This window comes from Hirundo rustica, chromosome 2, assembly GCF_015227805.2.
Source record: "Hirundo rustica isolate bHirRus1 chromosome 2, bHirRus1.pri.v3, whole genome shotgun sequence".
Classification (NCBI taxonomy): domain Eukaryota; kingdom Metazoa; phylum Chordata; class Aves; order Passeriformes; family Hirundinidae; genus Hirundo; species Hirundo rustica.
Window position 1 is genome coordinate 41,669,844 of NC_053451.1, and position 26,146 is coordinate 41,695,989.

Here is a 26,146-nt window from a genome sequence, read left to right on the forward strand (position 1 = left end):
ACATTGGTTGCTGCAGTGGACATGGCTTTTAACACTCTTGGCATAAACTGCTTTCCAGAAAAGCCCCTTCCTCTCCTTTTTCCTCTCCCTCCCTCTCTCCCTCTCTCCCTCTCTCCCTCTCTCCCTCTGTCTCACCTCCCCCCCATTTAGAGGCCAACAAAATCACTTGAAAATAACTGAAGTTACATGATTTACATTGTTTGTTAAGATCTTATTTTATGCTGCTTGCTTTAGAAAATAGAAAACCTTTATATAATTCAAACGATCTAAATAAAATCTGCTGATTATTTTTCATTGTGAAATATATCTCATTTTACTATATTTCATTATGAAAGCAGCATAATGAACTTGTGAATGGGTAAGGTGTGTCTTCCTTGCTACACTGGTGTGATTTTTTTCTTTTGGTGTGATTTTTTCTTTTGGTGTGATTATTTGCAGAATCTGGCATCCTCGAGCTCAAGCTTAAAGCTCTGATTCTTGATATCATTCATAACATTGATGTGGTAAAACAGCTGAATCAAGCTGAGGTTCACAGTGTTGAAGACTGGGCTTGGAAGAAGCAGCTGAGATTTTATATGAGCGACCAAAAATGTTATGTTCAGATGGTAGATGCTGAGCTCCAATATACTTATGAGTATCAGGTGTGGTATTTTTAAGTAGTGGCTTTTATATATGAGTCAAACACTTTCTCATTTCACACATGCTGCTGATTGTCTCCTAACTGTTCTCATTTTTCTAGACTTTGTTACGTCTTTAACATGCTATTTCGTAGATAATATTAAAAGATAGGGTAATAACTTTCATTCCTGATGCTCATGGGGTAAATATAAGTTGTATCAATGTGCTGCTTTATAATATAAATATTTTTTAATATGCTTGCTTTTATGTATCGAGTGCAGTTTCATCTGTAGTTGTGAAAACATTTGAGCAATACGTTGGAATGTGATATAAAAGCAGGACATCTTTGTAAACAAGCTCATATTCTTAATGAGACAAAAATTTTGGCTGTTGCTTTATATTATCAAATTAATTACTAACGAATAAAATGAATGGAATTAAATTGCCAGTATCTTCTGTCTACCAATCAATATAATTTGTTTTGTTTCTGCAGGGGATTTCCCCAAAACTTGTTTATACACCTTTGACAGATAAGTGTTACCTAACTCTTACTCAGGCCATGAAGATGGGCCTTGGAGGAAATCCCTATGGTCCAGCTGGAACTGGGAAGACAGAATCAGTAAAGGCCTTGGGTGGGCTTCTTGGAAGACAAGTATTAGTCTTTAATTGTGATGAGGTGAATATCGTGTTGTTTAATTTAAGAAATGGATATCTATACCCATGCCTCATAAAGCAATATTATATTCCAGAAACAATATTAAATTTATAAAGTTTTATGATATAAATTATTATTATTATTATTAGTAGTAGTAGTAGTAGTAGTGGTAGTAGTAGTAGTTGTATTGAAATTATTATGGAAATTATTCTGATAATTTGTCAGTTGCCATTAGAAATTTGTGGATATTTTCAAGGACCTGCTTTTTAGTGGATGGGAAGACATTCTTTTATATTTTCTTGTTATTTGAATTTTGACATTATTTTTAATTTCAAGGGCATTGATGTGAAGTCAATGGGACGCATATTTGTGGGCTTAGTGAAGTGCGGTGCTTGGGGCTGTTTTGATGAATTCAACAGACTTGAGGAAGCTGTATTGTCTGCAGTATCCATGCAGGTTCAGACAATTCAACATGCATTGAAGAAACACAGTCCTGTGTGTGAGATGCTTGGCAAAAAGGTACAGCAAAATTTAATTATCTTGTTCACTTTGGCCACACTTACAAACTGACTGCTCTAACTAAACATAGTCCACAAAGCATTTTTCAATACGGTTTCATCTGACAATACATCATTACCGTGCACTTCTAATGCTAGGTTGAAATGGATCCTAATTCTGGAATTTTTATCACTCTGAATCCTGCTGGAAAAGGTTATGGAGGAAGACAAAAACTGCCTGATAACCTCAAGCAACTTTTCAGGCCGGTTGCTATGACTCATCCAGACAATGAACTCATTGCAGAAGTTATTTTGTATTCAGAAGGCTTTAAGGATGCTAAAGTACTGGGTAGAAAATTAGTGGCTGTTTTTAATCTAGCAAGGTAAGCTTTCACTACTCCCCCTGTCCCCTCCTTAGTAAAGTTACCTTTCTAATTCTCTTCCCTTATAGCTCTTAAAACAAAATGGTTTACCATGCAGATCTCTGTACAGATACTTTTAACTTATAAAGTTAAAATACTGCAATATATTGGGAGGTTGAGATGTGAAAATATCTTGAATTCAGTTACAATCTCAAGGAAGCAAATTGCTGCACCTCTAGTGTTTCACTAAATATAAAAGTGAGAATATAAATGCTCACAAGCATTGTGTTGTATTGAACTCCTGAAACTGTTGAAATGCAAGTGACTATTCAGTTAAAACGATGTGCATTAGAAAGTACAAAGATCCCAAGTTATAGTGAATGCTGTTAGGGACAATAATAAATACGAAATAATAAATAATAAATACTATGAAAATTCCAGAGTTTCATTGCTGTATTTCTGAAATGCATTTCAGATGACTCTTACAACTACGTGCCAGTTTCTCTTTTGACCAAACCTGTATTATAAATGTGCTCATTCACCAACCCAAAATTTCAGATGCTGTCATCTAGAGCTTATTGCAGTATTGTTGTTTTTAAATTCAGGGAGCTTCTGACGCCACAGCAGCACTATGATTGGGGTTTGCGAGCACTTAAGACTGTTTTGAAAGGCTGTGGCAGTCTTCTTCATCAGCTGAAGAAAAGCAATGCAAAGCAAGAAGGTAAGAATGACCATACCAAGCTTCTGATTCTTTAGGATCTTGTACAAATATAATTCACTCCTGCTTTCATGTTCACTGGAGTTTTAAAAAGCCATGGCTTATATCTGTAGATACTTTAGAAAAGAAGAAAGTATCTATGAAAGCCTTTGTAGATATTCACCTTCCCCTTCACTAGGAGATCACAAAAATTTGTCATATTCTAGACTGAATGATTTAAATGATTCTCAAAGACTTGTTTTCACTTGTCTTAGGACAGGAAGGTTGATCCTCTGACGCTGTCAGTATTCGTTATCAGACCATTTTGACTCTGAGTTTCGCTAAAATTGTCACATGGCACTAGATTCAGATTGGTAGTCAAATATAAGGATAGGTAGGAATGATGGAAATATATTGGACTAGACTGAGTCACTGCATTTTTTAAAGATTTTTTTAAGTTATTGTTCTTTAGGTGTTAAATGAGAGGGAATTACAGAGTGTGGAATGGACGAGCATTTCATATCTTTAGGAGGCAACTACTCGTTCCTGTTTGCTTAAACAGCATGTATCTGAAAGTTTACAAATTTTAACATAACAAATGGTCTGCATCTGAGCAGCATCATAACCACCTCATATCTCTATAGAATGCATTTGTGGGCATATATTGTACTTACAGTAAGTATGCTTGACTATGCCTAGCTTCCAAGTAGAATGGTACATGAGCTGGAATTCTGGAATCTATGCTCCATTTCTTCTTTCAGTGTATGAGCAGTTTTGACACAGCTTAAACTGATCGGTTTTCTTTGTTTTTCTTTCCAGTTAATGAAAGTCACATAGTGGTTCAAGCTTTGCGGCTAAACACCACATCAAAGCTTACATTTGCAGATTGCACACGTTTTGATGAGCTGGTTAAAGATGTGTTTCCAGGCACTGATTCTAAAGATGTGGAATATGCTGAGTTAACTGCAGCTTTACAGCAAGTCTGTGAGGAAGCAAACTTGGAAATTATAAGCGCACAGGTAAACGTCAACTACAGCAAAAAACCAGTATTATTCTGAATTAGAACTGATTAATACTGCATTCATTTAGCTAGTTTCTGTTTTCTTTTGAAAAATCTTTCATAAAAAAGTGAGAATAACTGGTAGTTAGATTCTAATCATATGTATACAAAAAATTAGATGTGTGTTTGAAGCACGGTAATTCAGTTACGTAATTGAAAGAAAAATAGTGCAAGGAAGATTAAGATCTGAACGTGTGGCATACAGTTTCATTCAAGCCAGGTGCAAATGCCAGTGAATGTTTTGGACACTGAAAGATTGTAATATGTGAATATTTGATTTTCGCAAACAGTTCTCTGCCTTGTTTTTATTTATTTATTGTAGAACTTGATTAAGTTTTGTGACTGTTAAATTCTCATTAAAAATATGGCCAAAGATGGGTATTATTTTTGTATTAGTAATTTAGTGAAATGGATCTGACATGTAAAATTAATTTTTTCATAAATTTTAGTATCATAATTTTAAATATGCCTCCTAATATCTATTGTTTAAAAAACCAAACTCATAGAAAGTGTCTGCATTCAAAGTAAATCTCGGAAATACTATAAAGGGACATGTTTGATTTAGCTTTACGATTTCACGTAGCCGTTATCTCTTTCATTGTCTAGATCAAGAAGGCTTTGGAGTTATATGAACAACTGCGTCAAAGAATGGGTGTCGTTATCGTAGGTCCAAGTGGTGGAGGTAAATCAACGCTCTGGCGGATGTTAAAGACAGCCCTTGGTAAAACTGGCAAAGTGGTGAAGCAGTACACGATGAATCCCAAAGCCATGCCTCGGCACCAGCTGCTGGGCCGTATCGACATGGATACCAGGGAATGGTCTGATGGAGTGCTTACAAACAGCGCTCGGCAGGTGGTGCGAGAGCCCCGAGGTATGTCTGAGAGGGACTTGCAGGTTGTTACGCTGAAATTACTGAAATCGTTCCTTTTCAAGTACTTCTTTAAATTGTGATATTATCTGTGGATAGCATAGGGCAAGAAAAACTTCTGGTAACAATGGTAGCCGAAAGCCTCAGTGCATTCTTTACAAATTTTGTGATAAGAAAGCAAAAAAATAGGCAGCAGAAGGTAAAGTGTGACCGGGACACGCAAAGCAACCACACGGAGACGAGAGATTTTCGCAGGGCAGAGGGTTCCTCCGAGCGAGCTCAAGGCTGAGCCAAGCCCGAGAGCCCCCAGCCTGTTTAGTTCCTACTTTTTATACATTTGTGGGTCTGGCTGTGGATTGGCTTCTGGAGTTTTCATCCCTCAGCCAAATGGCCAGACCAGCTGTCATTTACAATTGTTTTCAGGTTAGAAATATGCAAACAAAGGACAGAGAATGAAAAACAAAGGATTTGTTTATGTTACATGTGTGAGAAAAAGGTAGAAACTGCTCCTAATATTGTGCAGTAGCTAAAAAGTCTGAGTCCATTTTATGAACAATCAAAATGCTTTAAAAAACTCAGAAAAAACAGGGTGACAGTAAAGTATGTGAGGAATGTCTTCATGGAACTGTAAGTTGTAATGAAGAAAGCATAATAACATTAAGATAGCAAGGGGTGATATTTTTGAACTGTTTTTCTTGGGCTTGATATTTTATTTTTGTTTCTGGAAATAGATATTATTTCATGGATAATTTGTGATGGTGATATTGATCCTGAATGGATTGAATCTTTGAATTCTGTTTTGGATGACAACAAATTGTTGACTATGCCCAGTGGAGAGAGAATTCAGTTTGGTTCAAATGTCAACTTTATATTTGAAACTCATGACCTCAGCTGTGCCTCTCCTGCTACAATATCTCGAATGGGAATGATCTTTTTGAGGTAAGCCACAGGCGTATTATATACTTTAAAAGTAAGCAAATATATACTTTTCTTGAAAGGTATTCTCAAGGGAAGGAAGCAAGCAGTTGGCTAGTTGCTTACACTTAGGAAGCTAATCACTGGGGAAGTTTCCTTAGGTTGCATTTCCCTTCTGTGGTGTTTGTTATAAACTTTAGACTGAAATACCTCAGATTTTTTTCCAAAAGGCATTGGGAATTCTTTACTGGAAAATTGTTAAAGTATTTCACTAGACTTTTTCTGGAATTTTGTTGTTCCGTTAAAGCAGTCTATTTAGAGATGTTGGTGTTTTGTATTTATCTGAATCTTCTTTTGCTTTGACTTAGTGATGAAGATACAGATCTTAATGCTCTACTAAAGTCTTGGATAAGAAGTCAGCCTGAAGAATGCAGATACAACCTTGAAAATTGGATTGGGAACTATTTTGAGAAGGCTTTAAACTGGGTTGTAAAGAAGGTTAGTAAATTAATACTTAATCAAATTTCAGCTTCTGTTAAGTATAATCCATTTTTCTAGTTTAGCACTCAATAGATAATTCAGATTAATTTTGGAACTGTAATTAAAAAAAAAAAAAGCTCAGCACTTTTTTGATAGAATTATAGAATTGTAGAAAATCCTGAGTTGGAAGCGACCAACAGGGATCACTGAAGTCCAGTTCCTGGCCCTGCACAGGACCACTCCAAAAATCAAACAGTGCACCTGTGAGTGTTGTCCAAACCCTTCTTGTACTCTGGCAGGCTTGGTGCTGTGACCACATTAATGATGCTTCCCAGACTCCTCTTTTGGAGGAGTTGGATTTGCACTGATCAAGAGGCTTATGTGCTGAAAATATTTTTTTAGGAGACTTCTCCACTGCTGTGGCCAGTTTTTTTAAGAGATGTGCGTTTTCTCCTCCTGGGAAACGTACACGTTCCTGTTGTGTTCTTCTAATTATTTTTCCTCCTAATTCTTTTACCCTTGGCATTTTTTAGAATTCTAAAATATCAAAGGAAAAACCATGACATTATTCCTGAGGCTGCAAATTCCCCTCGGTGCCAAAGAGCAAAAGCCATAACGAATCTGTTCAAAAGGAAGGTTTCCAGTGTACAGTTATATCTATTCCTTATAGTTTCTCAAAATCTGCGAGGAAAGTTCTGATTGCTTATCCTAAATTACGTGAACTCATAGTCTGGAATTAAAACTTCCAGATCAATGCTTAGAAATAATTTGATGTGAAGAATTTTCTAGGACAATAACTGTATTGAGATCTTTCCTCATTTGAGTAAATGTCAAAAAGCAATGAATAATAACAGCATGCTAGCAACACATCACATTTATATTGAGGAATATACTTAAATCCACTGCAACTTTCAATTTACAGAATGACTTTGTAGTAGAAACAAGTTTAGTTGGAACTGTGATGAATGGACTGTCTCATCTTCATGGAAGCACTGATCGTGGACAGTTTATTATTAACTTGTTACGTGGTCTTGGTGGCAATCTCAACATGAAGTCACGACAAGAATTTGCGAAAGAGGTAATCTCTGTGCTCTGATTTGATTTTTATTTGTGTTATCTGTAGGGAAGTAGCTAAGAAGTGAAGGGATGTTTTATGTGTCCCTGATACATTGCATCCATCCCAGATAGCAATCCTTTGGTCCTGCACCAAGAGACAGTGAAATGCCTTTGTCCATACTGCTTAGTGCAAACACCCACTCTAGCAGACTGTGTTTGTCTCTGCGTATTTTATATGTAATTCAGATTTATTTTTGTGGGTTTTTTTCTGTTCAGAATGCTTAGAATAGTAACAGGACTTTTCACCTCATCAGAGAGGAATTCTTAGGTATTCTTCTTATTAGGATTCTTAATATTAAAAAAAAAATGAAGCTTTTTAAAATACAATTTAATTTAAATTCTTTATATTATGAAAAGTGGTAGAGTAATATATTATTGTTTAGTTAAGGACTTAATCATAAAGCATATGCATGGTATGATTTAATTTTCAAAGGTAGCCTCAAACTATGAGTTTGAATAATTGTGTGTTTGATTTTACATAAGTATTCTCTGAACAATCTTTACAGCTTGAAATGGTAGGTTGTTTTTAGGAGTATGGATTTAACTGAAGCTTTTTAAAAATTTTTTTAAAGATCTTCAGTTGGGCACAAGAGTCTCCTCCCGATCCAAGGAAGCCCCTGGACACGTATTATGACACTGACACTGGAGAGCTAATGCTGTATCAGCTGAAAAAACCTGAAAATCTAACACCTGATGACTTCAGTAATCTCCAAACACTTCCTGTCATCCAAACCCCGGACATGCAGAGAAGTTTAGATTACTTTAGACCATGGCTAGATATTAATAATAAGCAGCCATTTCTTCTTGTGGGTCCTGAAGGATGTGGAAAGGGGTAAAAAATCGTTCTTACTTAAAGTAAAATATACTTCTAGTTGTTTGACAGAATTTGTATTTTTTTAATAATGCTTTTATCATATGACTTTCTGATAGAATATGACTTGTTTAGGTCAGTAATTAAACAACCTGTGTGTAGTGTCAAATAAGCAAATTCTTACCTAGTTCTCCAGGGACAGTTCAGACTGTCACTATGGATCTAAGATATCTGAACGTGCCTTTTAGATATGAAACAGGATCTCTGGAAAGCCTACTGTCATGGAGCAATAGCTTAGAGGCATGTGAGATCCAGTCTTATTTCAAGAGGCTCTAGATGCCTTGAGCCAACAACTCAATTCAGCACATCCTGTTGCCTTTATTAGATTCCTTATTTAGGTGGTTTGGGCCACTGTAATCAAGGTATTATATTAGCTGTTTGTTTAGTGTAGCTGTTTACACTACACTGTCATTGAATTTTGTGAATGGAAAATGTTGCAGATTTAAAAGCAGGAGTACTGAATTCAGCATACCTCATGCTCCACCTATTCCATTAATATAGGATGTTCATTTTAATTCAAAAGCTATAGAATATCTTTGGATACACAGCATTCTAATTTATTTATGCCTGTACGTATGTATATGTTTGGTTTTCTAGGATGCTGCTTCACTATGCATTTTCTCAGCTCCGCTCCACTCAGATCGCTACTGTTCACTGCAGTGCACAGACTACTTCTCAACATCTTCTACAGAAATTAAGTCAAACTTGCATTGTAATCAGCACAAACACTGGACGAGTGTACAGACCAAAGGACTGTGAAAGGCTTGTTTTGTACTTAAAAGACATCAATCTACCCAAACCTGATAAATGGGGAACAAGCACTCTCGTGGCTTTTCTGCAGCAGGTGAACACTTACGTCTATTATTTGTAAAGAGAATCAAGTATACTGGATATAATTTAGTGTATGTGGTAATTACCTACATAGATTAATTTCAGTGTTAACATCCTGCATCCTGTATTGGCAATGGTTTTGTTTGTGCTTTAATAGACTGTGTAGGTGTCAGCCAGAAATAAGATACCATTTTTATTTGGCTGATATTTATAAATAAATAAGACAGCACTCATCTCACTGAGTTACAGTGCAGTAGACGTATGAATGACAAGAAGATTGCCAGGAGCAGTCAGCATGGGTTCACCACGGGCAAGTCACGCTTGATGAGGGGAAGAGAGTGGATATAGTCCACCTGGACTTCACTAACAGCATTGATGCTGTCTCCCAGAAGATCCTCATGAGAAAAGCAATGGATACAGGCTGCAAAAGCAGTTAGTGAGGTGGGTTGAAAGCTGGCTGAAGAGCCAGGCCCAGAGGGTGATCATCAGTGGTATAGAGTCTACTTGGAAGCCGTGATCTGTTTTAACATCTTCATTAATGGTTAGGACAATGGAGTCCTACAAATCTGCAGATGACAAAATTGTGAGGAGTAAGACACCTCAGGCAATTAAGAAAGCAGAAATGATGGTATACTTCTATTTTATTATATTTTATTTTTTATGATACATTGTTGACTTTCCTTTAATTAAGTATTTATTTAATTATTAAAGGTTCTTACATATCAAGGATTTTATGATGAAAATATGGAATGGGTTGGTTTAGAAAACATCCAAATTGTGGCTTCCATGTCAGCTGGAGGAACGTTAGGAAGACATAAACTTACCACCAGATTTACTTCTATTGTTCGTCTCTGTGCAATTGAGTAAGTATGTGTAAATTAGTCTAACTCTCAGAACTCAGATTCAGCCTCTCTTTATAAGGACCACTTGTCAATTTAGTCTTAACATCTTTTCTCACAGTTTGTGATGGTCAGATTTGGTGCTGTTTGATTCCCCTTGGCACCAGAGTCCAGCTAAGAGGAGTCTACAGCTGCCTGTTGGTAGTGAAGTGTTTGAAATATGTTTCCTGTTGGCAAATTTTGCTTGTAGTAAACTGCTTTCTGCAGCTTCATGTTAAGGTGCTAAATGGTTAAAAAGTTAGAGAAACTGAAGTTTATTTGTTTGTTTTTTAAGTTTGACCATGTCAATGTATTTGGAAAATTTCTGAGAGTGGCCTAATACAATAAAATGGTAATTTTACTTAGCTGCTGGATGGAAATGCTATTCAATGAAAATTCTCAGTAATTGTGTATATAATTTTAACTCAGTTTTAATTGAATAGAAAAAGTCCATAATGATTAGGTTTTTTCCCTTTTTAGCTATCCAGAAAGAGAACAACTGCAAACAATTTATAGTGCCTACTTGGAACCTGTACTACAGAAAAACCTAAAGAATCATCCTGTTTGGGGTTCTTTACCAAAAATACATCAGCTAGCAGGATCTATGGTTCAGATCTATGAACAGGTATGGCAACCATTTTCTTTCTTCAAGGAGATGGAGATTTCAGATATTTTATTGCAAATAATTAGCTTTTGATATTAACAAGCAAGTGAAAAGGTTTATCAGTATTAAAATCTAAGTTAATGTCTTTTTAATAAAGTTGACATCAATTTTGGAACTTCTTATTTTCAGAGAATCCTAGGTATTAGCAGCAAGCAGAGTAAGCAGAAAGTGCTCTTGCTTTCCCACTGATTCGTTTCAGGATTTTGGCACACATCCTAACACTTCTATACTTTCAGTTCCTGCTTTATAAAATGTGGATAGTAGTGTTTTCCTACTTAATGGATGAGGAGACAGCGCAACAGATGATTGTGTGCCCAGTTGTTGTGGATGCTGTTATGACACGGAAGGAGATATGAGGGTGGAGTCCTTTACAAACATCAAGGACTACCTATTAAAATTGTACATTGTTAAAAGCAGGTGCTTAGAACCAGACACAAGTGCATTTTAGCCTCCCACTTGGAATGTTATGAACTTCTAACTAGCAAAATGCTTAATTGCTTGCTTTTCTTAATCAGTACATAGCCTTACTGGGAAAGGTACTGTGTGGTGCCTGCTGTAGAATGTATGAATGTCCCCATCCAGGCAGAAGCATGATACAGACTTGATCCTTTTGATTACAATGTGGGTAGATCAAGTGAGTCACTGGCTGGCATGCATCTGTTAGCAGGAGTTTCATATGATGTTACTGATATATTCCAAGAAATATGAGTTTAATTCTCATTACACTGTGATAAAATAACTAATGAAAGTAGTTAGTCCTTCAATTAAAGATGTAGTTGTAAATTCAAATATCCTCTCTGGGAGAAGAGTGAGTATGAAGTATTTTGTAGTGAAAAAGCATTACTAATTTAGGTAGGTTTTATTACATTTCAGTATTGCCTTTGTGTTTCATATTTGGTATTGTTTTAAAAAGTATATATTTTGTCTAATAATACTGCACTAACAGTCCTAGGTGAGATGTGCAGTTGTTTCAATCAAAAATGGTACAGAAAAAAAGTTCTGAGAAAATCTTTCATGGTCAGAAAACAAAGTTTAAACAAGGAGTGCATTGATAAAATATCTAAATGTTCATCAACTAGAAAACTAATCTATCTGGTACCTTAGAAAAAGCGCTTTACATTTTACAATACCACTTCTTTTTTCCTTTTCTTAACTCCCATTTTTAGGTACGAGCAAAATTCACAGTTGATGATCACAGTCATTACCTTTTCACACCATGTATTCTTACTCAGTGGGTTCTTGGTTTATTCAGATACAGTTTAGAAGGTGGTAAGTCACTTACTTGGTTTTCATTAATAAAGTAGTTCTAAAGTGGCCTAGATTATTGTTGATGTCAGTTCTACTGTTGGCTTCACATTGATCTTTTTAAACTATGAGCTGCGTGTAACTCAATAGAGGGGAAAAAATGTGCAGTTCATTCCGTAACAAGAGTAAACAAGTTTTTTAAAAAATCCAATGATTTTTTAAAAATATGTGTGGGTGATGTTTATGGTTTAAGGGAAGTTAGTAGGTTGGGACTGCATTCTTACTATGGGAACTTGAACAGTGCCTCCTACTCTTCGCTATTTTGTTCTGTGGATTTTTGTGTTTTGTGTTGGGGTTTTTTGAGTATGTATGTTGTTTTCTGGATTCGCAGAGCCTTGTCTCTCATACTTGTCCTGCTATACCTGGTTGTATAAATTTAGTTTATACACATACTTCATAGGCTGCTTTCTAATCTTGTTTTTGTCTCTGAAATTGGTATTATTACTACATCACGAGCAATTACTCATTAGCTTTAGCTCTTACTTTGATTAGAAGGTTGCATAGAGGGCTGCTTAAAGAGGATAAAAGTGATAAGAATGCTGTGCTCCCTTTCCACTTTTTTTCTGAGATCATGAGATGGTAAATGCAGCTTGAATGATATCAGAAAAGCTGCACTGACAATCAATGAATGGGTAGCTTCAGCTCATTTAAGAACTTCTTCGTTGTATCTGATGTTGACATATACATGTGCTTTTCCAATGATAAACCACAAAGCTTGTTATTTACTCACCTTCCTTTTCATGTTTGTAAGGAATATTTAAGTTTTGGAGTCTCTAGTGGCATTTTCTAATAGACTGTTTTGGGTTTTTATTCTTATTTTAGTATTTGTTATCAGTCTTTCTCTTCCCTTTTGAAAATATCTTCCAGATTTTCTTGGTTTCATTGCCAGGAAGACTGACTTAATTTTAACTTTGTGTGCAACACCTTGTTCAGTTTTATTAGAAGCTGACACTTGTTTTAATAAAGAGAACATGTTTTAATAGAATATATTTAATTTTATCTTGTAATGATCCATAAAGAAGTTATTAAAAATGAAGTTTTTAATTAATAAAGAAGTTATAAAAAAAACATTATTCTTAATGTTTACTTTTTCTCTTATTTCTTCCTTACCGATGCTCTCCTGCTGGTATGTAATTTCTCTTGCTCATTTTCAATTTTATATTTTAAAGTGGAAATTAGAAAATTTATTGAAAATACATAAAATTAATTCTCTCCTTAAATTTTGTAGGTTCATTGATACAAACTGCAGACTTCGTATTGGAAGTTCTTGCTTATGAGGCACGTCGCTTGTTCCGTGACAGAATTGTTGGCATGAAAGAACTTCAGGCGTTTGATAACATTTTGACCAAAGTGTTTCAAGATGATTGGGGCTCAGATGTTCTGGACAATATGGCAGGTAAGCCATTTGAAGCATAACACACAAACTTGAAGTATTTGTTTAGGAAGTGCCTAGTCAAGTTAGATAGCATTTGAGTTGAACACCTAACGTTTCAAATGTTTCCTTTTTTTTTCACAGATACCTTTTATGTGACTTGGGGAGCTTGTCAAGAGGCATTCATCACACCAGGCCAGGCACTCCCACCACATGGGAGGCCACTTGGCAGGCTAAACTCAAGAGACCTGAAAGACGTTATTCAAAAAGTGAGACACGATTAAAGAATATTCAAGGGTTCACAGCAATGATTCTAGTCAGTTTTGGCGAAGAGTAACGTGCAAGCAACCAGATTTATGGTGGGGGCTGCCTCTTGTTCAAAGAAACACCTTTTGCATTTGGTGAAGCGAGGGAAGACTTGTGATGTTATGTGGCAGGTAGCAGGAAGTATCATGTAGCAAGGATGAAAGGACATCTCTTGCAATTGCTGATGATTTACAACAGTTTGATGAACCAACATTTTGAGGAACATTTATGTCCATGTATATTTGTCTATTGTTCAAGTATCTAAGTGCTTTATAAAATGATTTATTTTTGAATTTGTAATATGTTAATACAATTTTTGTTTGAAGAAATGCAAATGCACTGTTTGAAGATTTGGCATACTTTTAAGCAGTAATGTACAAAAAGTGAGCTTGATGAGGAAATACAAAGATTTTAACTCTTCTAGGATATCTGATTTATAGGATGAAAGTTTTGAGACTGTCACCCTGTCATAGTGTTTGACGGACTGCTCTTGTAGATGAGAATCTAATCCCTCTCCCTAAGTGCCAACTTGTGACCAATACATTATATGGGAAATTATAAAATTCAGTAGCGTCAGTAAGCAGGGAGTTTGTTGGTTTTGGCTTTTTTTTCTTGATTGCACAGTTACATTGGGCTTCAAAGAGGAGGTTTTAAAAAGTGTAACAAGGTCATAATTTAATCATAGGATCTGTTGTTGTGTTTCTTTCACTAGGAACTTCCATAATCTGCAATTATGCCGCAATTTGGTGCCTAAAAAACTCTCCTGAGTTATTAATCTGTACTCAGAGGCACAGCTCAGACTTTGTTCTGGTCCGTTACTCAGTTTTAATTAGTTCAGTGGTAGATTCCTATTTCAATATTTCAAAGACTTCCAGGGTGTTCTGGTGTTGGGCATAGTGTGATACGTTCATTATTGAAACATTTATTACTCATAAAGGGTATGTGAGATATCTTAATTCTGTCACAAAAATAATTGAGCTTTTCTTTTCTAAATACTTAGATGTTGGATGTTTTCATATCTTACTGCTTTTATTTGTTATTAGTGATCAGATTTTTCTTTTTTTCTCTTTTTTTAACATAGGGTATCATTCATTATGGACGGGACAAAAAAGAGATAGATATTTTACTGTTCCACGAAGTCCTTAGTTATATGTCCAAAGTGGACAGAGTGCTGAGTTTTCCTGGAGGATCACTTCTTTTGGCAGGACGGAGTGGTGTAGGTCGTCGGACAGTTACCTCTTTAGTTAGTCATATGCATGGAGCTGTCCTGTTTACTCCCAAAATTTCCAGAGGTTATGAGCTGAAGCAGTTCAAAAGTGATCTTAAATATGTAAGTCATTCAGTTTTTTCTATTTTGTGATGCTGTTAGGTGCATGATAAAGAAAACAATACGTAAATTTTGAAGGACGCAAAAGGTTGTTTGAAGAGATTTTAAGAAAAGAAAGATGCCAGTCTAAATGAAACAAGTAATTGTTTAGAAGTTCTCACTCTAGATGTGTATACTGTTCTTTACAGTAACTAACTGAAAATCCACTTTTTGGAATACCAGAGCTCTCTTTGAGCTTGAGTTGTTGTAGAACTTATAAATACGAAGTTTATGTGAATATTTGAAAGGCTTTTTCATGCATATATTTCCGTATTGGTAAATACTTTTATTTTCTGTCTCTACTATCATCTGCCAGGTAATAGTAGTTGAATCAAATAAAATTTTATTGATTGATGAAAGTGTACATATTATTTAAAACCAGATGCAAACCTTGAATCAACAGTTTCTCATTACCTTCAGCAATGCTAAAGAAAATTCTAGATCTGTGCCTACACAGAAGAGTGATACCATTCTATCATTGAGTCTTGTACATAAATATACTCTGTGAAAGAGTCTGTAGTAATTTTTTTTTCATTACTAAGCTGTATATCTAGATAAAATGTTCTTTATATTTGATATCTCATTTAAATGAATCACCTGGAAATCTTTAGTAATTATATAATAGTGTAGATGCTGTGGAGAAAGTACATATGTGATATATAGTCAGGGAAAGATTATGATCCTTGTTGGTCCCTTCCAAGTCAGGATATTGTATGATTATCATTTTCTTCTGAACAAGACACTGAGATTTAAATGTCTTCCCTGCTTCTAGGTGATGGAGCTTGCAGGCATTGAAGCACAGCAGGTGGTATTGCTGCTCGAAGACTATCAGTTTGTTCATTCCACTTTCCTGGAGATGGTCAACAGTTTACTGTCCTCAGGTGAGTTGAGTCCAAAGAGATTATGGTACTACTTTTACCATGCAGACTTAGCTCAACGAGGCAGAATTAGATGATGTTTTCTAATTTTATGTCTCAGAAGGTTTAGTTAGCTTTCTGTGCTGTTTTAATTAGATTATGTGTATGTAAGAACCTGACTCAAGGTTCAATTAGTTGTCCTTTTATTTACCCTATAGTACAGGTGCTTTCAGTTCCTCTAATTCATGTCAAAAGAGTTCTTTATAGCAGTGTAATATAGCAAAATGAAAATGCATTCTACTCTATAGCTTCCCTTTTATAATAAAACTCAAAATTGAGAGGATTCAAATGTTTTGCTAGATTGTATAGACTGAGTCCTTTAATTAAATAGTCACCAGCAAAGCTCACTTGTCTGAAGGTGGTGAGATGATGTATAACACTAACAAATAACAAAAGTGACTTTATTTTACTCTCAGCTTTGTTCCTGGATCAGACAGAGAATCATTGAAGGACTGGGTCAAAGTTGCTAAATGATTTTTTTGGAACTGCAGTAGTTTAAGAGCTGCTTAATAAGAGCACCAGATTTTCCTGTCTCTGAGGTGCTACCCCAAATCTACTTACAGTATCAGATTTTCATCATCCAGTGTTAAAACTGAGGATGTAGATGACTACTCACTTTCATGTTCCTGTGTCCTGGTGTATGACAGTTTGGTTTGATTTGTTTTGTGTGCAGTACAGGTCACTGTTTTTGGGTAGATTTGAAAGAGCTATTTCCAAACACATTTCAACAATATAAACAAAGTAGACTGGTAAATAGAATCACTGTAATTAGTTTTTTTTGTTTCATAGTATCATGAAAAGAATGATTAAGTACATGAGATAATAGTCAAGAAAGCATAGAGGTGAATACTATGAGATCTGAATTCTCTATACAGAGGATTCAAGGGAAGCCTTCAATTTAAGAATTATAAAGTGTTTTATCTGATTTAAATTCGTTCTTGAAATAGGAGAAGTTCCTGGGCTGTATAAAATAGAAGAATTAGAACCATTGCTATCTCCTCTGAAGGATCAAGCTTCACAAGATGGATTTACAGGACCAATTTTCAACTATTTCACATACCGTATGTCTACAGAGTTACAAGTTATATTTTAATATAAAATATTAAAATGTGGTATAATAATGAACAAATAATGAACAAAGAATTTCTAACATGGTCTTCTTATTGTATGCAGTTTTAACTTATAATTAGTTATTAAATAACAGGCAGAAATAATATTTGTGGTATTTGAGGGCACAGAATCCTCAGCTTAAAATTTGCTTTTCTTACTGAAATTTTGTATTGATGAATGTCCTACAAGCATTATGAAATCAGCTGTTGAAAGTAATTAGAAGGAAGAAAGCTTTTGTTCCCATTATTTTCTGGTTTATGTAGCTTTTATATATATCCAGTAACAGAGATTTTTCCTATTTGTCAATTATACCAGGAAATCACTTTGGATTCTGAGTAACTATAAGCATGTTTACAGATAGGTTTCTTAATTACTTTTGTTTTTTCCTTGGCCCAATGAGAAGATTAAATAGTTTAGAAATAAATCAAATAATAGGACTGAAAGAATACAGTCATAGCAGCCAGCCATAGAAACTGCTTCTAGTTGGTTTTATTGGTCTGCATGAATTAGAATTAGTGCTTTCTACTTAAATACTGTCAACTCTTTGGAATTAAAAAAAAAAAGCACTGTAGTCCACATAATGAGAATTCATCATTATAAATAAGGTTCTACTTCTAAACACTCTTGTCCTAATGTGATGTTATAGGCTATTTTTTTTTCAGAAATTACCATGTGATAAGTATTTGGAAGAGAGCAAATTACATTATGTTTGCGGTAAATCTACCATCATGTAGTCAAATTGGTATGTTCAAAAAATTGTTACATTTTCTTAGGGATCCAACAAAATCTGCATGTTGTCTTGATCATGGATTCTACCAATTTAAATTTCACTATAAACTGTGAAAGTAATCCAGCACTGTATAAGAAATGTCAGGTGTTATGGATGGAAACCTGGTCAAAAGACAGTATGAAAAAGGTAAGTTCAATTAATTGTGACTTATTTAAATTAGTATCTCTAAATATAACAGGACTCTGGTGAGTAAAGTTAAGCGATTTAATATTGTGAAGGAATAGTTATCACTGTGCTTATTTAATCCCTTTTACACGCTCTTACAAAGGCAGAAAATTCTGCAGAACAGTTAAGTATTATTAGCATTGTTATTTTACCAGTAACATTATGTTTTGTTCTTTCTGTGGGCTGACTTGAGCAACACGCCGACTGCTATGGCTCTGATCAAACACAGCATTTGAGAACAAAATACAGACTACGAGCAAACTGTTAAAGCCAACTGTATTTTGTTTGTGTGGCAAGGTTTTGGTGTCAGGTTGGCCTGCAGGGGTGACTTCTGTGAGAGGCTGCCAGAAGCTTCCCCCGTGTCAAATGGGGTTAGCACCAGCTGGCTCCAGGACGGATTTGCTGCCGGCCAAGGCTGAGCCCAGCGCCAGGGGTGACAGTGCCTCTGGAATAACATTTAACAAGTGGGAAGAACTTACCGTACAGGAGCAACTGCAGCCAGAGAGGGGAGTGAGAAAACATGAGAGCAACATCCCTGCAGTCCCCAGGGTCAGTGCAGAAGGAGGGGCAGGAGGTGCCCCAGGTTCCAGAGATTCCCCTGCAGCCCATGGTACACAGCCCGTGCTGAGGCAGCTGTGCCCCTGCTGCCCGTGGAAGTCCACAGTGGAGCAGACATCCACCTGCAGCCCCTGGAGGGCCCCATGCTGAAGCAGGTAGAAGCACCTGAAGGAATCTGTGACCCCATGGGAAGTCCATGCACAAATATACATGTGATTGTCACACAGAGAAACACGAACAGAACCCCTAAGCACTAACATAAACAGCACCAGCACAGTGTTGCCATCATCCTGTTCCCCTCTCTGAATGATGTCAAGGAAGGTCAGTTAATGGGTAATATGTATGTGGGTAGGATGTGGATTAAGGCTGTCTTATTTCCTCTTGAATTGTGTACTTTTTAAGACTTTGTCATTTGTGCTATTGTTAGGTCCTCTGTGAATTAGTTGGTCCTTCTTACAGCCAGGAGAATATCTTCCACTTGAGAGAATAGGAAGCTATCAGCGACATGGAAAGGCAGAATTTATCTTTCTAGTGCTAAAAGTATTCCGTAGATTCCTTATTCTGACTAGGTGTATCATTTCCAGTCTTTTCAACAGAGAAACTAGATTGAAAGTCTGTGTTTGTTTCTTTTTTTTTGTTTAATTTTAACTCGGGTTGTCATTGTTCATAATTTTCGTGAAAAAAATCATGTGGTTTTTTTTTAGATACCTGAAATGCTTCTGTATGATTCAGAAGAACAAGAGAAGACTGGAAAAACACATAAAGAAGTTCAGAAAAAACATTCAGGTAATATTTAGGTAGACCTACTAGTTACTGTTCTTGTTATTACACGCTTGATCCTATCTTGGGCATTGATAGTAACAACAATACTTTGAGTATCTAGCATATTCATAGACTTCGGTGGTGTTCACATGGGCCGGCGTTCTGCCCAAGGAAGCATTGATCTAGAACATACATCCTGGCTGACCAAATGCAGTCTCTTCTGTCATGACCAGTCACTGTGTATATTCAATTTTATAGGCTGATTTAGCTGTATCTTGTTTTGGTCTGTGTCTTCCTTCTATATGGATGTAATTTCACAACCTGAAAGTTTGATGTTTTGAGAATTTTTCAGTTTTTGTATTTCATTATTCTTTTCGTAGATCTTCATTTTACTTTATTAATTTCAAAAACTTCCTTCTTATAAGTAATGCCCCTTTTTCAGAATAATTGGTTTTTATCATAAGACTTCAAATTTAGTCATGTTAAAAATAGTGTCTCAAACATAATCTAAGAGACCAGTGCCAGCAGAATACTACTTTTAGCTACATTCTATAAAAGTAGCACTTAGAGGTCATGGAACTAACAGAATATAAGATGGTAAGTGGATCACTTGGAGTTTCTTGTTTTATATTACTTTTTAGTAGGCCAATCAGAATAATGGCCAAAAATAGTATTTGGTGTTCACGTTACCATCCCTCTTTATCCTAGATCATCATAATTAATCTAGGCTACAGTACTTATTAGAGGCATTCATTTATATGTAGATATGCTTTAGCAATTTTTTTTCTTTTGTAGGGTAATTAAATTTATTTTACTGTATCTTTGGGCTTTTGAGAAGCTGTTCAACAAACTCAATGGCATCAAAACCTTTTAGTTTGCCTGTCATCAGAAATAAGGGAGAAGACAAAAACATATGGGCTTTATTTCTAAAAAAGTTCAAGTATTTTAAAATTCAATTTTTTGTGGAAGTAGTTTCTTATATGATTAACCCTCAGTAATCTGCAATTAATTTTGCTGGCTTTTCCATGCATCAAACAATTTCGGCGTATTTCTTTCTGAGAAATAAGCATTTCAAATGTATTTACATGTTTCCCTGGAAGTAATTTAAAAATGTATAGTCTATGTGCTATTTTGAATACTTTTAATTCGTATCTTGCGAAAGAGGCTTCTTCTGCTGCTTTTTCTTAGTTTTTTTTAAATGTGAGATAAAATTTAGTATAATTTTATCTGTGTAACTAATGATGTTGTACAGGTGATCCTGCTTTTCTCAAGTCATTTTTGGCAATCCATGATTCGTGTAAAATATATGGAGCAACGCCTAGCAGGTATATGACATTCCTTCGTGTATACAGTACCATCAATGACAGTAAAAGAAGAGAGCTAATAAAAAGGCAGAACCACTTGCAGGTATGTGTTTAAAACACTTAACCTATGGCTTTTCAATAAAATCTTGCACGACTAAATGCCTTGTGTATTAATGAGCTGTGGCTGCTGATGTGGTTTTGTGATGTGTCCTCTATTGGCAAATGCTCATGCTGTAGTTTCAGGAGAGAAGCAGCATCAATCTTAATGCCCTTCTCTGTTCAAGTGCCTGTAAGAGTGAAAAGTGGCTTTCTTTTTGTTAATACTTTTCCTCAAGGACCTGTCAGGCTGGGCATGTTTTCTTGGAAGAGTGAAACGTACTCAAAAGCACTTCTAATTTTTTCAGCCATGCGTACTGGAATTGCGTTGCTAAAAACCCGTCTTTTTTCCATCAATATAAGTCCTACCTCTGCTTTTATAAAAGTTCTCTTCATAGCTCTGTATTCCATTCCATCTTTATATCTCGAAAGCAACTTCCTGCTTCATGTGATTTTCACTTACTTCTAGTTCTACAAACTCTCATGTCTTGTGTTAACCTCATGGTGCTCTTATGTAGGTTTGACCAAGATTCCTTGTGTTGTGATTTTCTCTCCTTTTGTGTTCTGGAATTGATTTTAAATTCCTTTGGCATACATCAGTCCTTTGGGCAGTTGCAGCCCAAATGCACTTCTTCTCATAGGTGTTGCTTTACCCCTGTGCTGTATATATAGTTATACTTATTTTTGAAACCTCTGTGGTGTCTTTCCAGTCACTTCCCTCCCTCCAGTATATTTTGGAAAGAGCTGTATGGTCCTTTAGGACAAATTTTATTTTAACCTTTCTCCCATCCCTTTCAGCTCATTTCCTCAGTGACCCTTGCTACAATTCAGAACCGCATATGCAAATCTGTATTTTTTTCTTAAAACACGTGTCAAAAAATTACTTCCTTGCCTTGTATTCTACTTTGGTTTTATTCTTCCTGCCAATATTTTTCCATCACTGTAATATGCAATTTAACAAGGTTTCCGTTTTTAAGAATAGAAATTGGTTTTTTGGTTTATTTAGGAAGCAGCTGGGGTTTGTTTGTGACAAACAATCATTTACTTATTAAATAGTTTGGTTAAATAAAGGTAATAATTTGCAAGGAAATTAGAGATGTGTATCCTAAATCAAAATATCTTCCAGGTAATTTTTTTTTCAACTATATCTTGAATTATTTGTATTATATAATTTTCATAAAGTAAACAATGTAGAAAGTCTGAATAAAGAAAATAGTTAATCTTAAGCATAATTGAAGCTTTATTTTATATATATATCTGTGTTTTTTAGGGAGTGTACAGATACGTAGAAATCAGATAATCTATTTTGTTTCATTCTGTTTAATTTTTATCGATCTGCTTTTAGGGGAGATATAGTTATGTTGAATTAATATCAGTTAACTGAAATGCTCTTGAATTACTGGGAAAAATATTATGTGCTAGTTGTTGTTTCATTAAACGTTTATTATTTTGAGATTTTTTTTTTTAATCTTCTGGAAGCAATAATAGTTCTTAAAGCAACACATCTAGAGCTGCCAGATCTATTTTTTAGATTAAATAATATCAAGAAAATGTGGAAATTAATTTTAAGAAAAGAAAATTAGTCTGCATTATTCTTAGTATGTCCATGGCATTTGTAGCAAACTTTAATTTACATTGACTTAAAATTTGGTACTCAGTATCTGCTTCCTGTAAACTTTATAGGCAGGTGTTTCAAAGCTGAATGAAGCTAAAGCCCTGGTAGATGAACTGAACCGGAAAGCTGAAGAACAAAGCATTCTGCTCAAAACAAAGCAGGATGAAGCTGATGCTGCTCTTCAAGAAATTACAGTGTCTATGCAGGTGGTGTATACGATCACATCAAAAGTGGTGGGCGAGGAAAAAAGAGCTGTTTTTCTGTCTTTGTTCTCTGTAACTGCCTATGTTTTGTATTCTTTTCAACCGTTACAAAACCCGATGCATTTGCAAAAATTTGCCTGAGGGAAGGCATGAGCCCAGAGGCTTGAATAAAGTTGCAACAGGACAGAGGATTATGTAATTTAAATCAGGTTAGAACTGGTTGAGTAGGAAGAGATCAGTGCAAGTTTTGTGCCTGAGTAGTGTTTGCTGTTGTAGTTTAGTCTGTCTAAAAGACTGTTTTCCTGGAACTTTGTAAATCCAGACTGATTGGTTTTATGTTTATCCCAGATAGGAAATTTCAACCAAATACTTAACAAGTAGCACTATTTTAAGGAGCAAATACCAGAAATTAAATTTCTGAACTTTTAGAAAGTATGTCTTACATGAGGCCTCGTTCTCAGAAATTAACTTCAGAAGACGTTAGATAATACCTCTATGTTCATCACTCTTTGAATTTTTATTCTTCAGCTCAGAGGTAGATTTTTTTTTTTCAAAATTCTGTAATCTTCTTTAGTAGTGTTTTCTCAGACAAGTGAAATAATTGTGTAGACAATCCATTGATACCTCCTGGAATTGTAACTGTAGGATACGCTGTAATGAGTCTGCTGTCACTGCACTGATGTTTAATTGTTTCGGGTTTAATCTGGTCAGTGTGAAGCTCGATGGCAAAGACGTTCTCTCTGTGCAGTAGAGTAAATGGCTGGTCTTTCAAACCATTGGTTTCACAGTGCTTTAGAGGTGCATTACTTCACATCTTTGTAAAACTCTTCCTGTTGGCAGTTTTTAGTGCTTTTAGGCTCTGTCTGTCTGTAGTACATGAATTTGAGTAGTGATGATTGGCTTGGCGTGTTGATGATTTCAGTTTTAAATCTGACTTTTGTTACGTAGAGTTGTGTAGTAGAGTTATGGGTTTGTGGGTAGCACGCACTACACTGTAGGAGAAAATCGAAGAATAGGCCAAAAGCAGTGGAACACGATGGCCCCACTGACATCAGAAAAATTACAGTGGAAGTCTGATTATTTAGATTAGCATAAAGTATAGGTGCCCTCTAACATTTTAATGTCGCTTCAAATGATCTAGCTTATATAACAGAGAGAGCTCTAATACATACAGACTCTTTTAATCTCCTTTCGGAGAAAGGCTTTTGACCTACAACTGAATGTTAAGGTTTTCTTACTCAGAGCAATCATTCAGTACATGTTCATTTGCATGAAATGTCTAATCTAGTTTTATGTAGCTAATGTTTTATGGATTGGAATGTAATCTTCAATAGCATGCTGATCTGTAGCTTGGGTTAAGTGCTCAGGGGATTATTATTTTAAGATTTTCTCTGCTTTTATGCATCTGTTACCTTCTGCTACAACTTCAACTCAACTTGACAATTGCTGGTGATCATAATGTGTTATATACTGGATAAACATAAACTCTGGGCTTCATTGTCTTGTATCTTTTAGGTGATCTGAGCCTAGAATATTAGTATTTTATTTTATACATTTATCCTCAATGGATAAAAGACATGTAAGGTCCACTTTACTATAGTTTTATATACTAGTTATTAATTGTTGTATTGAAGTGATTAGGATTCCTGGAGATGGCTAGTAGCTACTGTCTGCCTGCAGACACTGCTAGGCACAGTACAAATCCAGAAAAAAAAATGTAAACCCAAACAACTTACAGTGTACATGTAGGACATAAGACAGTTATCCTTACAGACAGATTGATACAAAATTACACATAAAGAAACCATACCGTGTTTAGTAATTCTAGGCTAATAACCTACAGTTCCAATCCAACTGCTGTTTTTATGAACATGATAGAAAAACAGTGTTTTAATGGTGTTGTGAAAGAAATTGAAATAGAAATGGGATCAGGACAAAGACAATGACAGGAAAATAGTACTTTCAAATGAAGTTAAGAATGTTACAGAGGCTGTCACCTATGCTTTTAGAGGAAGGCTGACATCTTGATAGGGAATGGAAAATCAGAAGCAAGGGGAAAAAAGTGATAAGGAGCCTGAGGTACAGTTCTGGTCTGTGGTAAAGAAAGGGAAGGACACAGTAAAAGCAAATTATGCTTATTCTATATAGTTTATTTACTTAGCCAGCCTGCCTAATATCAAATAGACTCAGCTATTTTATTGTAATTGGTATTGTGCAAATTATTATAATGAAAAATAAAAGAAATGAGACCTAAAGGAATAAAATCCATGTAAATTTACAAACTAAAGGAATTATATTTTTTTTTACAGAGTGCTAGTGAGCAAAAAGCAGAAATGGAAAAAATAAAACACCGAATAGCAGAAGAGGCTGCAGAAATAGAACAAAGAAAAAGAAAAATTGAAGAAGAACTGAAAGAGGTTCAGGTAGGAGCTGATAAGGAAAAGTTGTATTTTGCAGTCTGATTTTATCTGACTTAAGTCCTGCTGTGCAAAATGGTTTTCCAGAATTTATCCCTGCAATTCTTAAATTTTACTCTAAATTATTTTGATATTAAAACTTGTGTGCATTAGAAAACAGTATTCCATGTGGCAAACTGAGATTGTTGTTCTGGTGTTTGTGTTCTGTTAGATAGTAATTACAGATAGAGTTTTCAAGCCAAATCTTGCCTTCACCTGCTATTTTTATCCTGCCACACTCTACAGCTGAGTTCTGCTGATTTTATGTAATATTTTTCAATTACTTATGTCTTATATAGACCAACTTCATTACTTTGCCTTGATCAGTCTGGTAATATAGGGCTTGGTACTCTCAGCTGAATGGAAATAGTTTAGTGAGAGGTAACTTTACAGGTATTACTAAGTCCTGAAAAGTGTATAACCTAATGACACTACAGTCAGCTGCTTGTTCAAGAGATTTTTCAGCTGTTAAGAGTCAGGCTTTTTGGGAGGTATGTGTGTTCAGTCATTGCTTTTAGTCTGTATTTTTCTTACCATGCATTTTAATTTATACTAAAAACTTAAGGGAACAGAACAAGAACTTAAGTTTTTTTCCTTTTAAATATCATAGGTGCCAAGGAATTATATCCTTGTATTGAAAGTGAAATAGAACTACAGGATTACACTAAATCTGTCGTCTTTGAGAAATATGAAGGATATGCAAAGTGTGCAGTCTTTAATGATAATCTTTAGCTTTCTTTTGTTTCCTGACTGTTTTGTTGCTTTGTTGTTAAGGGTGAAGGATGTGTGTAGGTACTGGAAATAGAAAGCTTTTGTGGCCTGTACTTCTGTGGATGTTTACAAAGAGATCCCCAGTCACGCCTATAAATAGTAGTTAGCATCATTATTAAAAGATGCCTGTATCACAATGTCAGGATTAAATAATATGCTCTTTTATATGGAAGTATACTTATTATCACTTAGTAAATACGTGGCAATTTTTTAGTAACTTGTAAACGTGAATCCGCATCAAGAGTAGTTTCTTAGGTAATAAAGTATTTAAAAAGAACAAGAAATCATAATGAAAACTGGAATGGTAAATGTTCAGGTTCTCATATTCTCATCTCTTTTTTTCATGTGTTTTCATGTTTTAAGCCATTGGTTAATGAAGCTAAATTAGCTGTTGGAAATATAAAGCCAGAGGCTTTGTTAGAAATCCGATCCCTACGGATGCCCCCGGACATAATCAGAGACATTCTAGAGGGAGTTCTGCGGTTGATGGGGATTTTTGATACATCATGGGTGAGCATGAAGAGGTGAGAATTTTATT

The 26,146-nt window shown here is 35.4% G+C and overlaps 1 protein-coding gene across 1 annotated transcript in view; it reads left to right on the plus strand.

Annotated features, from left to right (window-relative positions):
* The window catches only part of DYNC2H1 (dynein cytoplasmic 2 heavy chain 1), a 147,817-nt gene that overhangs the window by 26,609 nt on the left and 95,062 nt on the right, over positions 1-26,146 (plus strand). The window contains exons 32-57 of the mRNA XM_040056035.2: positions 439-641; positions 1,112-1,294; positions 1,610-1,792; positions 1,930-2,153; positions 2,738-2,853; positions 3,649-3,848; positions 4,496-4,760; positions 5,489-5,696; positions 6,041-6,170; positions 7,075-7,230; positions 7,841-8,100; positions 8,737-8,983; positions 9,682-9,833; positions 10,329-10,473; positions 11,679-11,781; positions 13,046-13,213; positions 13,334-13,458; positions 14,577-14,825; positions 15,634-15,742; positions 16,726-16,839; positions 17,662-17,804; positions 19,106-19,187; positions 20,416-20,570; positions 22,247-22,384; positions 24,691-24,804; positions 25,972-26,132. Coding sequence (XP_039911969.1) covers positions 439-641; positions 1,112-1,294; positions 1,610-1,792; positions 1,930-2,153; positions 2,738-2,853; positions 3,649-3,848; positions 4,496-4,760; positions 5,489-5,696; positions 6,041-6,170; positions 7,075-7,230; positions 7,841-8,100; positions 8,737-8,983; positions 9,682-9,833; positions 10,329-10,473; positions 11,679-11,781; positions 13,046-13,213; positions 13,334-13,458; positions 14,577-14,825; positions 15,634-15,742; positions 16,726-16,839; positions 17,662-17,804; positions 19,106-19,187; positions 20,416-20,570; positions 22,247-22,384; positions 24,691-24,804; positions 25,972-26,132 — 4,333 coding nt within the window. The remainder of the gene's footprint in view (positions 1-438; positions 642-1,111; positions 1,295-1,609; positions 1,793-1,929; positions 2,154-2,737; positions 2,854-3,648; positions 3,849-4,495; positions 4,761-5,488; positions 5,697-6,040; positions 6,171-7,074; positions 7,231-7,840; positions 8,101-8,736; positions 8,984-9,681; positions 9,834-10,328; positions 10,474-11,678; positions 11,782-13,045; positions 13,214-13,333; positions 13,459-14,576; positions 14,826-15,633; positions 15,743-16,725; positions 16,840-17,661; positions 17,805-19,105; positions 19,188-20,415; positions 20,571-22,246; positions 22,385-24,690; positions 24,805-25,971; positions 26,133-26,146) is intronic.